At 44.2% G+C, this 14,490-nt stretch overlaps 1 protein-coding gene across 1 annotated transcript; it reads left to right on the plus strand.

Annotated features, from left to right (window-relative positions):
- The first annotated feature begins 676 nt into the window (after nt 1–676).
- On the plus strand, nt 677–10,039 carry LOC132954366 (cytosolic phospholipase A2 gamma-like). The gene is made up of 15 exons (XM_061026910.1): nt 677–1,078; nt 1,855–1,965; nt 2,223–2,365; nt 2,453–2,639; nt 2,809–2,908; nt 4,071–4,208; nt 4,486–4,551; nt 4,631–4,696; nt 4,776–4,925; nt 5,006–5,152; nt 6,972–7,055; nt 7,153–7,307; nt 7,668–7,842; nt 9,543–9,711; nt 9,791–10,039. The coding sequence occupies exons 1-15, from the start codon at nt 836–838 to the stop codon at nt 9,843–9,845; spliced, it is 1,989 nt and encodes a 662-aa protein (XP_060882893.1). The 5' UTR covers nt 677–835; the 3' UTR covers nt 9,846–10,039.
- The last annotated feature ends 4,451 nt before the right edge of the window (nt 10,040–14,490 follow it).

The following is a 14,490-nucleotide window of genomic DNA, read 5'->3' on the forward strand; positions in this document are numbered from 1 at the left end:
GAGTTTTATCGTTCAGGTATTCTTAAACACTCTTTGAAATGTTCAGAGTGAAATAAAGATGAGAACAGAAAATGTCAGACGGGTTCATTGAGGTGGAAAGTGAGTTTACGTTGAAGGAGTGCACAGACTGATATCAGAGGAGGAGGATACAGTATTACAAACACTGATATGGTCTTTATCTGTACCAGTAACTGGGACTCGTTCTAAGTGAGGCTGCTCTGGTTTTGACACTTTTACTGGTTTAACTGTTTTTATTTCTGTTTATAGCCTCCTCTTCCTCGCAGCTTTATTCTCATATTCCTCTTCATTCTTCATTCTCTAATTCATCCCGGTCGTAGAGGAAGAACCTTTTCAGCTCGCTGTTTGTTTCTGGTTGAAATGACAAGAGAAGGAACTTGAACGTGAGCTGTTCTGCTTTAAGATAAATTCAGTGAACATGGGAAACATTTAGAGATCAAGGCGATAACGCAGCTGTTGATGATGATCACGTTTTTCTACACGTGGAGAAAAATAATCTTTAATCTGATTTCAGACCGGCTGCTCTGTCTCTGCAGACATCTGAGAGTTCTTCATTTGGACTCTGAAGGGAACATGTTCTGGTTCCTCTGAGCAGATATTTGTGTTACTGATGTGTTCTCTATGTCGAGCAGACGTTCTGCAGAGTTGATGGTTTTGAAGAAAGAGACGCTAAAGGACGCTGAAGGTCGTATGACACCGGGCCTCACTCTTCTGTCCTCTGTTCAGATAACTGCACGTTAATCTGATATGGAGGACATGAAGCCGCTCTAATCAGAGGAGAAGTCTCTGTAAGGGCACAGAGACGTCACACAGCTGCATGTATAAATATGGACGGGAGGTGTCACGAACAAAGCGTGTCCTCCTCCGTCCTCTGACCATGTTGTGTGCAGGAGCCGGCCGTGTTTCTGTTCTGCTCTGTGCATGTTCTGTGATGCTGGGAACTCTGGGACAAACTGGTGACACCGGGGACGGTCAAATGCCAAACGCTGTTCGGACCAAAGAGAGGAGGAGGCCAACACCTGAAACCACCAGGGAGAAGAGTTCAATGTTTTCCATCAAGGTAAGGACTGAAGGTCACCTTACAGAAAAATCAATTAACATCTGTTTTTAACATGTATTCATGTAAGTGTGATTACTGCTTTTAAATGTGTCACCTCATGTTTGGAAAGAGCAGATATTTGCAAAAGCATCTTATTATTACTCACAGACAGAGTTAAGAAGTGAAGCAGAACTATCTCACACGGTCTCAAGGATCTGTCTTCAAAAGGTTTACGTTCAGAACGTGGGGTGGTTAGAAGTCTGATGACCCGAGGGGCCTCTGGGCTGTTTTTACCCCCCAGGACAGCTCCTCCTTGATTTCCAGGCTGCAGCACTGACAGAGGATGCTCCCAGTGTGCTCCTCTAGAGCTCACCCTTTCCATTTAGTCCCTTTATTGTAGACGTGTTCCTTGTCATGGATTGAAATCCTATCTATCAGAATCAGAATCAGAATCAGAATCAGAATCGGGGTTTATTGCCAAGTACATTTACACATACAAGGAATTTGACTTGGTGTATTAGTGCTAAACAATTAACAAGGAAATAACCCAGAACTAGCAACAACTTAAATAATACAGTATAAGAAGCTATTACAATATATAAAATAGAATTTAAAAATGTTAAATATAAAAATAAAAAACACAAAGTACAAAAGGTGCAATGTAGGAGCTGTGCAGTGGACTATGAGAAAAACACCTTAGTGTGTGTAACTACTCACAGAGTTCATGTAAAGAAGAGAAATCTAATGTCTTTTATGTAGCTTCTTCCATGTTTACATCTTATCTCTGTGTGTTTCAGGATCATGTGCGTCAGTCCCAGGCGCTGTCTGCTGCAGAGAAAGAGTTCATCCTGAACAGGAAGAGAGTCTCCCTGAAGGCGCTCAACGACATGGGAGTCAAGTGTTCACTGGTGAGACGGAGAGCTGTTATTCTTCTCTGTGTTCATGGACACACTCTGTGTTTGCACGCAGCCTGCAAGCAATGACTTTAAACTAATACATGCAAATCCTTCCATTGATGTTATTCTGTTTCTGCATGTAGTGAAACAGTTGTTCAGCGTTTCTATGAGGCAGTTTGGGTTGAGCTGCAGACGGTTTCACCTGCAGGAGGATCAGAGATGTTATACTGGTTTGTCATCACCCACTTTCTTCTTCTCTTCCGCTAAAGGCTTCCGTTCCTCACATCGCAGTCCTGGGGTCAGGTGGAGGTCAGAGAGCCGCTGTCAGTCTGCTGGGTTCTCTCCATCAGATGGAGAAAGACGGTCTGCTGGACTCCGTGCTCTACCTGGGAGGAGTCTCTGGATCTGTGTGGTAAATTTGAGAACACTCACTGGACGTAAACGGTGATGTGTTGACACTAAGTTCAGTAAGTTTTTTATTTCTCTGCGTGCGTGTCAGGTCGATGGCGTCGCTGTACACTGACCCTCAGTGGAGTAAGAACGTGGGCGGAGCCGTGTCCAGGCTGTCAGGTCCTGAGATCAGTCCGGAGCAGGCTCTGTCGTGGCTGAGCGAGGCAGCCAAGGACGAGCAATACTCTCTCTCTGACATCTGGGGGCTCCTGACCTCGGCTGGGATCATGAAGCAGGTAGACACCTTCCATTAATCCTAAGGGTTGGTTCAGCGCACAGGACGAGAGCAAAGATACATAAAGATCATTAAGAGTGACACAGAACAGCTTGAGTTCAGGCAGAAGTCATTTCAGAGTTTCAGTCTGTCTCATTAACATGTTGATCTTCCTCCTCCTTCCTCTGCAGCTGGACCATCAGCGTCTCTCTGAGGTCGTTACAAGCGCCGTCAATCCGTACCCCATCTACAACGCTATGAACCAAAACTGTCAAAAAGGACCGGAAAAAGGTAAAGAACACACTCAAACAGGAAGAACTACAAAACTATAAAACTACAAAACTACAAAAGTCTTTAAGGAGCACAGACGGAAGACAGAGACGACCACCAAGTTCAGAGTTTCATTATCAACCAATCCAAATACTCGATTCATGAAAACCATGTCTGTCTGTGTGTCTGTCTGTGTGTGTGTGTGTGTGTCTGTGTGTCTGTCTGTGTGTCTGTGTGTCTGTCTGTGTGTCTGTGTGTCTTTGTGTGTCTCTGTGTGTCTGTATGTCTGTGTGTCTGTGTGTCTGTCTGTGTGTCTGTCTGTCTGTGTGTCTGTGTGTCTGTCTGTGTGTCTGTGTGTCTGTCTGTGTGTCTGTGTGTCTTTGTGTGTCTCTGTGTGTCTGTATGTCTGTCTGTGTGTGTGTGTGTGTCTGTCTGTGTGTCTGTGTGTGTGTCTGTCTGTGTGTCTGTGTGTGTGTCTGTGTGTGTGTGTGTGTCTGTCTGTGTGTCTGTCTGTGTGTCTGTGTGTCTGTCTGTGTGTCTGTCTGTGTGTGTGTCTGTGTGTCTGTGTGTCTGTGTGTCTGTCTGTCTGTGTGTCTGTCTGTGTGTCTGTCTGTGTGTCTGTGTGTGTGTCTGTGTGTCTGTGTGTCTGTTTGTGTGTCTTTGTGTGTGTGTGTCTGTGTGTCTGTGTGTCTGTTTGTGTGTCTTTGTGTGTGTCTGTGTGTCTGTGTGTCTGTCTGTGTGTCTGTGTGTGTGTGTGTGTGTGTGTGTGTGTGTGTGTCTGTGTCTGTCTGTGTGTCTGTGTGTGTGTGTCTGTCTGTGTGTCTGTGTGTGTGTGTGTGTGTGTGTGTGTGTCTGTGTGTCTGTGTCTGTGTGTGTGTGTGTGTGTGTGTGTGTCTGTCTGTGTGTCTGTGTGTCTGTGTGTCTGTGTGTGTGTGTGTGTGTGTCTGTGTGTCTGTGTGTGTGTCTGTCTGTCTGTGTGTGTGTGTGTGTGTCTGTCTGTGTGTCCGTGTGTCTGTCTGTGTGTCTGTCTGTGTGTCTGTGTGTCTGTGTGTCTGTCTGTCTGTCTGTCTGTCTGTCTGTCTGTCTGTGTGTCTGTCTGTGTGTCTGTCTGTCTGTCTGTCTGTCTGTGTGTCTGTCTGTGTGTCTGTCTGTCTGTCTGTCTGTCTGTCTGTCTGTGTCTCAGGTAAATGGTTCGAGCTGACCCCTCATGAGTCCGGCTTCACAGATCTGGGTCTCTTTGTGAACTCGTCTCTTCTGGGCAGCAGAGTCCATGGAGCGGCTTCAGGAGGACAGAGGGAGATGGACTTAGTGAGACTGCAGGGTGAGTGTGATCTCTCTTTGCTCCAAACAAAGTCGAGTAAACATGAGGAACTCAGAAGAGACACAAACCTCTTTCAAAATAAAAGCATCTGACATTACACATTACTTCAGTTTTAAAAAACTGCAGATTTATCTTCTTTATTATCTGCAAAACATCTATTTTCCTGCGAGCTACAAGGTCATTAAAGGTGTTGTTTAACAGTGTGTGTGTGTGTGTGTGTGTGTGTGTGTGTGTGTGTGTGTGTGTGTGTGTGTGTGTGTGTGTGTGTGTGCTGCAGGTATAACGGGCAGTGTTCTATCAGATGAACAGACAGTCTTAGACTCTCTGCCCCAGCAGCTGAAAGGTAAACATTTTGAGTTCATTTACAAAGTGTGTAACATTTCAAACATGCAGAAGAAGAAGTAAGGAGTGTGCATGTTTAGATCTGGCGGGCGCTGCAGTGACGGATGAAAACAACCTGCTGGATGTGATTTTCCTCTGGACTGAAGGTACCTGGTTTTAAAGAACACTCTGCAGTGTGAATGTTTTATATAGAAACACATTTATATGTATATTTCTGCGCCTCAGCTCCTCAGCAGGTGAGCGGGTTCTTTCAGGTGTTGGACCGGTACACGCGAGCATATCACACCCTGTTAAAGGTGACGGACATTATCAAGAGATACACCAAAGATCCAGCGGTGATATCTGATCTGAACGGGCTGCAGAAGACGATGAGAGGTGAGAGCGCCAGAGATCTGGGTTAGGGTTAGGGTTGAGATATTCCCTCAGTAATGAATCCTCCTTTTTGTTTTTTCCAGAGAATTTGAACTTAAACCCGGCTGCATGGTTTGGAAAGAAGAGTCCAAAACAACGTAAGCTGATCCTGGATCGGTGGAGTCAGAAGATTTTGGAGCCTCTGCAGTCCTGGTCCCAGAGTCTGGATGAAGGACCCGTCAAAGATTACAGTCAGTACAGGAAGTTTCAGATGTTTAAATATTGTCTGTGCTGCTCTCCTCTGAAACTTCTTCACCTGATCACCTCCACTCCTCTGCATTGTTTCCCTGAATGTTGGACTGTTTGACATGACTCTTACAAATGGGTTAGGATCTGGGGTCTGGGGTCTGGGGTTTGGGGTTATTGCACAGATTCTACGAAGCACAGGATCAGTGGCTGTAAATCCACTGCACACTTTCTTACTTCCTGAGCTTTTAATCCAGAAAGTGAGAACCGACCCAACACCGATGTTTCTCTCGCTGCCCTTAGAGGCTGAATAAATCAATCAGGCTTCAAAGGAAGAATGTGTGACATGTTCCACATAAATAAATCATAAATCCAGTCTATCCTGTGTAAATGTGTCTCTGAGTCATGACTGTCTACAATGAGTGAGAAGCTCGAGTCCCGCTGGCTGTGTTGTTGTGAGAGCTGTGTTTACATGGACGGGACGGCCGGCTCCTCCCCTTGTGTATAAAATCTGTTTTAGTCAAGAACTAGAGAGAAGAACATACTCACTGATTATTTAGATGTTAGTAAGAGTTTTTAGATCACGATCATTCTGTGTCAGTTTACATGAAATGTGAAGCTACGAGCTAACTAAAGAGCGCTAACATTAGCATGCTAACACAACAATGTGAAGCTACGAGCTAACTAAAGAGAGCTAACATTAGCATGCTAACACAACAATGTGAAGCTACGAGCTAACTAAAGAGCGCTAACATAGGCATGCTAACACAACAATGTGAAGTTACGAGCTAACTAAAGAGAGCTAACATTAGCATGCTAACACAACAATGTGAAGCTACGAGCTAACTAAAGAGCGCTAACATAGGCATGCTAACACAACAATGTGAAGCTACGAGCTAACTAAAGAGAGCTAACATTAGCATGCTAACACAACAATGTGAAGCTACGAGCTAACTAAAGAGCGCTAACATTAGCATGCTAACACAACAATGTGAAGCTACGAGCTAACTAAAGAGAGCTAACATTGGCATGCTAACACAACAATGTGAAGCTACGAGCTAACTAAAGAGCGCTAACATAGGCATGCTAACACAACAATGTGAAGCTACGAGCTAACTAAAGAGAGCTAACATGAGCATGCTAACACAACAATGTGAAGCTACGAGCTAACTAAAGAGCGCTAACATTAGCATGCTAACACAAAAATGCAGGATACAGCTAATGTGAAGCTACGAGCTAACTAAAGAGAGCTAACATTAGCATGCTAACACAGCAATGCAGGATACAGCTAATGTGAAGCTACGAGCTAACTAAAGAGCGCTAACATTAGCATGCTAACACAGCAATGCAGGATACAGCTAATGTGAAGCTACGAGCTAACTAAAGAGCGCTAACATTATTTCATTTCATTTCATTTATTATACAGGAAAGTTTAAAAGTAACATTAAGTTACAGTTTAACGGGCCTGACTCAGTTTAAAAACTGGTTTCCAGCAGGTTCCTGTTCTGCGGAACATGAAACATAAACCACAGTCATGACACATCAAGACAAACACATTTACAGGACATTAGCATGAGCTAGGCAGGTACAGACAAATAGAAACAAACAGTACAGATACTGCGAACAGTACATGAACAATTAATGAGTGCAGGTGTAAGTGTGGAGAAGGTGTTGTTTGTATGTATTTTTGAAATATGAGGTTAACAGCAGTTTGTTTTGGTTTCATGCTGGTGCTCGAGGGCGCCATCTACTGGATCAAGAAGTTGCACATTCTTCCTTTAACTTTCTCATCTCATTCACTAACTTTCTTTATTTGTTTTTCAGTCTCCTTATTGAGCCAGAAAGTCTTCCCTGCGATCGGGAAATGGGAGTGGGGAACCATTGAAAACTTCCTCTTCCTGTACCCAGGTACTGAAATCACAAAGTGTGGACACCTCGTGCTAAACGTTTTGCTCGGTGGAAACATCTGCTGACTGCTGCGTTGTGTTCTTGTGTTGCTGTGAAGACGCTTCAGTGCCGTCCTGCATCAGACTGAAGCAGCACCTGCAGCTGATTGATGCAGGTCTGATGTTGAACATGGCGTTTCCCCCGCTCCTCGGAGAAAAGAGAGAGGTGGACCTCCTCATCGCTCTGGATTACTCGGCCGGTGAAGCCTTCACGGTGAGGCTCTCATGGCTCCTGGTGTTTGATTTAGTTTAGACACAGACTCTGAGAGACTGCAGGCCGGATCCACAGGATACCTGAGATTATATTTAAGAATGATCATCAGGCATCATATTTCAGAGGTATTTCATATTTCATATTTCGCTCAACTGAAGATGAAAATAAAAAAACGATATCTTTAGCGAGAGTGGACGCCAGTTTGAAAAGTGAACAAGATATTATAACGCTTTCATAAAGGTTATTATCGTGTACAGAAATGGCGTGCTTAGACTTCAATAACATCATGATGATACAAGTCTTTTATCAGAAACAGCTGTGAGGGGAGAGAGACGATGATGATGTTTTCTGTCCTTGCAGACTCTGACTTTGGCCAGAGATTACGCCGCCAAGCTGAAGAAGCCGTTCCCTGAGATAGACGAGAAAATCCTGCAGGAGGAGAGAGACTGGCCGAAGGACTGCTACGTGTTTGAGGGGAAAGAGAGGGAGCCCACCATCGTGTTCATGCCACTCTTCAACAGAAACAACTGCAAAGGTCTCATACAACAACAACAACAACAACAACAACAACATCAACAACAACAACAACAACAACACTAACAACAACCACACTAACAACCACAACATCAACAACAACACCAACAACATCAACAACACCAACAACATCAACAACAACAACAACCACACTAACGACCACAACAAAAACCACAACACCAACAACAACAACACCACTAACAAAAACAACACTAACAACAACAACAACAACAACAACTACACCAACAACACCAACAACAACACCAAACAACAACAACAACAACAACAACACCAACAACCACAACAAAAAACATCAATAACAACAACATCAACAACAACAACCACAACAACAACAACCACAACAACACCAACAACACCACCAAACAACAAAAACAACAACACCAACAACCACAACATCAACAACAACACCAACAACCACAACATCAACAACCACAACAACAACCAAAACAAAACAACAACAACAACAACAACAACACCACTAACAAAAACAACACTAACAACAACAACAACAACCACAACAACACCAACAACATCACCAAACAACAAAAACAACAACACCAACAACCACAATAACAACAACAACAACAACCACAACACCAACAACAACACCACCACCAACAACAACACCACCACCAACAACATCAACAACAACCACAACAGCCACAACAACAACACTAACAACCACAACAACAACAACAACAACAACAACAACAACCATGAAAACAAAAACAACAACCACGAAAAAAACAACAACACTAACAACCACAATAACCACAACACCACCAACAACAACAACCACAACAACAACAACAACAACCACCACAACAACAACAACAACAACAACACTAACAACCACAATAACCTCAACACCAACAACAACAACAACACCAACAACAACATTAACAACCACACTAACAACCACAACAACAACAACCACGAAAACAACAACCCCAACAACAACAACACCACCACTAACAAAAACAACAACACTAACAACCACAATAACCACAACACCACCACCAACAACAACAACAACCACAACCACAACAACAACAACAACAACCACACTAACAACCACAAAAACCACAACACCAACAACAATACCACCACCAACAACAACCACAAAAACAATCACCACAACGACAACCACAACAACACCACCAACAACAACAACACCACCACCAACCACAAAAATAAAAACAACAAAAACAACCACAACAAACACAACAACAACAAGGGGGCGGCAGTAGCTCAGTCTGTAGGGACTTGGGTTGGGAATCGGAGGGCACGGCACGGACCAAGTCCGGATATTGGCCTGGTAGCTGGAGAGGTGCCAGTCCACTTCCTGAGCACTGCCCAGGTGCCCTTGAGCCCTTGAGCAAGGCACCTAACCCCCCCACCAGCTCAGGAGCGCCCGCAGTGGGCAGCCCCCTCACTCTGAGACCTCTCCATTAATGCATGTCCATAGAATCCTGTTTGTGCATGTGTGTGTATTTCGACCTATGTTTGTGTAGCATGTTAACTAGACAGAGTTTAAAAAACGAATTTCCCCTTGCAGCATCATTAAAGTATAAATTATTTATAACAACAACAACAACAACAACAACAACAACAACAACAACAACAACAAACTCTTCTATTAAATGTTCAGAATGACATCATGTTGTTTTTCTGCTCCAGATGCAGAGGAGGTGAAAACAAAGATGGCGGCGTATTCCACCTTCCAGCCTCCGTTCAGTCAGGAGAAAGTGGAGTTTTTGTTGGAGACGGCGAAAGAGAACGTGAAGAGAAACAAAGAAACTCTGCTGAGAGAGATCAAGAAGGCGGCTGAACGCAGACGCAGCAGGAGGTGAGGAGACGCCGCAGCGTGACGGAGTGAGTGTGGAGGAAAGGAAACTTCTTAATGCTTCTTTATTTCTTTTCAACAGGTCTAAAGAAGTCTGGCACCTGAACCTGAAGACGTTTACGACACGCAGACACTGAGAACATTTCATCCACAGCCCTCCATCACTCAGCATGCAGGACCCTGAGTGGAACACTAGAGGGTGGTATGTGTTCACAGCTGGTCCCATGGAGGAGGGGTTTCTGAGTTTCTGCTCCTTTAATGTTTTATTTTCTGAAGACCAGGATGTGAATCACACGTTTGTTAATCTAACAAAGGTTCAGACTGTTTGGAATTCATTTTTATTATGAATTTTGTTTTTTAAAGGTAGAAATAAAACAAGTGAAGACATCACAAACACCGACTACAACGATCAATATTAACTAGAGTTGTAGGACTCCAGACCACTTTCTGAAGGTCTCGGTCTCCTCTCAGAATCTAAACGACTTTCTGAAGGTCTCAGTCTGGGCGGACTCCAGATTTTAAATCAAGACCGGTCAAGACCACCACTGATCGGCACTTTCTCACGTCATCACTGTGAAGGAAAAGCTTCTTTCTAAAAGAACAAATAACTTCAGTTCATTTGTAGTCTAATTTTTAATCCCCGGTTACGGCCGCAACCTTCCCTGTGTTATGGTCTAAGTGAGGGACACGCCCCCTAAACACAGGACGATGATTTAGTGATATTTATGGTCTTGGTCTTGACTTGGTCTCAATCGGCCTCTTATGTGCACTTTTTTAAATTTTATTTATGGACTGCAGAGTGTAATGCGATGAGCTGTTTCCAGGCGGCTGTAGCTCAGTCTGGAGGGACTCGGCTTGGGATCCAGAGGGTCAGGGGACTGAAATATGTAAGTTGGTCTGGTTGCAGGAGAGCTGCCAGGTCAGAAAGGCAACCCCACCAGACCTGCTCCCAGTGTTTCAGACACACTAAATATCGAACTCTGAAAGCGATTGGAGAGCAAAGGTCGAGATCTATACGTCCATCTGCCTCCTACAGGAAGTGAGTCGTCCTGACGCTGACCTCAGAGTGACCATGTGGTGTCGTGTATCTCTGGGAGACTATACATAGATTTTCATCCTGAATGTCCTCAGAGGCCACAGACGTCCACATTCCAGGAAGATTTATGGTTTTAAACTCGCACAGGGAGATTTCTGACTGGTTAACCTTATCGATAAAAATGACCCGTACCCGGCACAAGGATTTCTTAAACGAGTGTGTTGTTATTGTCAGGTCAGATATTCAGAGAACATCTCACATTTTTATCGTTGTTCCCTGTGGTCTGAAAACGTCCAAACATCAGTCACATGAAAATGAATTTGGGTTAGGCGCTCTGTGGACGTGAGAGAGACGCCATCCTCCATGTTGGAAGATATTGTTCTGTTAGATCGACTTTGAGACGACTGAAGGAGGAGACGCTAACGACCTCTAACATCAGCAGAACAAACACACGTCTGACAGTAAAAAGTATTTCTGGGTCAATCTGTTGTTTCCTAAACGGCGATCACTGATTGGATGAAATGGTTTGCATGATGTCATCGTGTTCCACCTGTCTGCTCCCGTGGACGTCTCCCCGCTCGCTGTTTCTCTCTTTGTTGTTCCAGTGTTTTTACACGCAGCTCACTCAGTGACCTTGTTACGCAGCCTGGAGGCAACACACACACACACACACACACACACACACACACACACACACACACACACACACACATAATCAGAGTCATGTTGCCTCATGTCATCTCTGATCTTTATGTTCTTCATGTTCCTCCTCCTCTCGCATATTCTTCCTTTAAATACCACAACAGATTTTTTCCTCCTCAGTTGGATTTTATTCTGTTGGCCGGATGATCTAAACTTTTCTTCCAGTGAGTCTTTGATTTGTTTGTAAATCATAAATATTTATTCCTTTAAATGATGACAAATACACAATAAAGTCGACATTTGTTCAAGACTCTTTATTCAGAACCTTTTCTCTTTGACACTCCCGACCGTTACAATCAGAAAGAAAACATTTGACGGATGTCCATCACCTGAGCAGAAGCAGACACCTGTCACAGATGATCAGTGTGGAAGATGTTTGTTTGTTTTGCATGGACACGGTTGTCATTCATCGATCAGCGAGTTGACAGAATCACAAACCCACCGACAGCGATGAATGTGAACTGGACACCTGCACAGGTAGAGGATGATCCATAGAGACGGAGGATGACTAACCCGCTGAGGACAACAGGACACATGTCTGCATGTGAAGAAAGTTTGCATGTCTTTGTGCAGATTTAAATCATCCTAAAAAAAACTGACATGACAACAAAGACTGTATATAAGAAATGGACGTCGTCTCTGATTATAAATGTGAAGCCAGTGAGTGCAGATGTGTCTTCCACCAGCAGGGGGCACTTCAACCCAGGATTCCCTGCAGCAGTCGTCCATCGTGTCAGCTGATTTATCCTCTCATTAAACGTTCTCCTAACGACTTTATGGTCTCAACCTCTAGTTCAGAGTCTTCATCAACACAGCAGGAAGTGAATTTAGAGTCATAAACTCTTTTCACTCTGCCGTCTCCAGGCGGGATATTTACATCCCTGTGATGTTTGGCCTTCAATATAAATGTCTCAGAGGTGTGATGGGGGGGCTAAGGGACCCCCACATTTAGTGTCAGAAAAACATGGTGACGTGTATTTTTCATCACATGTGACCTTTAAGAAGGAGTCTTAATCCAACTGTTTCAAGTCTTTAAATGAACCCAGCAGTTTTTTGAGGTCTCAAAGGAAGTCTGAATGTCAACATGCTGCTGAGCCGTCAGCGGACATGCATCCACACGTTTCACTTCACTCTGTTTTCCCCTGATAACGAGTCATTACTGGATGTTTTCTCCAGAGCTCGGGGATGAGTAGAATAACAGATTTAAGATCTCAAGAAGATAAAAATCGAATGTTTATCCCGGGATAACCAGAGATGTTATCTGAAATGTAACAAGATGATTTATTAGTGAAATAAAATAAATGCTGCATGTCGTCTTCAGGCTTCCTGAGTTTCGTCTCTTCCTCTGTGGTTTGAGCAGAAACACATAAATGTATTTCATGTGCAGCGCGTGGAGCATGCACCCTCGGCGCTGTGTGTTCCAGCCCGATGTGAGCTCATGTGTAAGGGTACACTCAACACTCGATGGTTTCTCTGACTCACAAACTCACCGACAGCGTTGAATGTTCCCGAACATTTGAAAAAAACTCGGAGTGACAGCGAGCGAACCAACAGCCTGTCCTGCAGCGCCGAGAGGAGCGGACAGCCGTGACAGCGCTGACACGGGACGACGAGAAGAGGAAGAGACAGGAGCTGTGCAGGTGCACGCACACACACACACACACACACACACACACACACGCGCGCGCACACACACACACACACACACACACACACACACACACACACACACACACACACACACCGACCAATGAGAGAACAGAGAGCCGTATACACATTAAACTGGACACTTTACACTGTTTATATTATTCTATATTTTGTATATTCAAATATTTCTTTTTTTAAATGTTACATTATATTTCTATATTACTGTATTTATGTGTATTACATTTCACTGCACGTCTGTATGAGCATGTGACAAATAATCTTGAAACTGGTACATCTGTATGTCTTTATCGAGCTCGGAGCAGTTAGCTTCACATGCTAACTTCATAAAGAATTCACATTGAAGACTTGGACATGAGCAGAAGAGGCCGTGCAGACGTGTGACTCCAGGAGCGATCTCTGCAGAGACAATCACTCCCATGATTCCCCGCCAGCCTCGACTTCATCTTCTGTTATTGTACGATTTATTGAGAGCGCCCCCTGGTGGTGGAATTTACATCCTGTGCCTTTAAGAGTCGTGGAGGTAGCCACGATGAAATCACTAAAATGCTCATTGGACCTCTGTTTTTATTTTCTGACAGTCGCTCTCTGATGTTTTTATCTTTAACCTCATGGCTGCGTGGATGTAAACACGCTCCTCCGGTGTTTGTTTCCAACGCTCACATGCTCAGGTGAGCTCTGACAGACTAACCTGCAGTGAACAGCTGGCTGCTGATGACATCACAGAGCTCGTCATGACGCTGCAGCTGAAACACAGAAGCACAGAAAGACAGAAAGTGTTCAGTCACTAACACGAAGCAATCAATCCAAAACACTCCTTTATCACATGAACAACCACAGGTGTCTTTCATCGTGTTTCCTTCTCAGGGCTGAACATCTGAACGTGCTGCAAAGCTACGTTTCTTATCACTTCCATGAAACACTCCCAGCAGACATGGAGTGACAGCTGTCCTCCTCCGATACGGCGGTCTTTCCATCAGAGAGATGCTAAAAACCAAACGAGCTAATTCATGAGAAAGTGTTTGTGGATAGTCGATGTGTAGAGTTGGTGCAGCTGCATTCGTCTGTCCCGTCTCACAGTGTAGCTATAGACTGTATAAATATGGACGTAGCCTCAGTGGTGTCCCACGCTGGCTGTCGCCATTTTGGAAATGCTGTCTCAACCTAACTTTGAGTCGGCCGAGTAACAGACCAGGTGCAGCTGAGGCGGGTGTTTTTGCACCCACCTGTCAGTCAACTTAGCCACGCCCCTTATTATGCAAAAGTATTAGCCTTGATGAAATCAAACTGATGAGTAATTTAAAATAATCACAGCTGCATAGAGTGTGCTGATGAAGACATGTTTTAACCAGGCTGTGAACGTTTTTATTTCTGCTGTA

This window comes from Labrus mixtus, chromosome 20, assembly GCF_963584025.1.
Source record: "Labrus mixtus chromosome 20, fLabMix1.1, whole genome shotgun sequence".
Classification (NCBI taxonomy): Eukaryota; Metazoa; Chordata; class Actinopteri; order Labriformes; family Labridae; genus Labrus; species Labrus mixtus.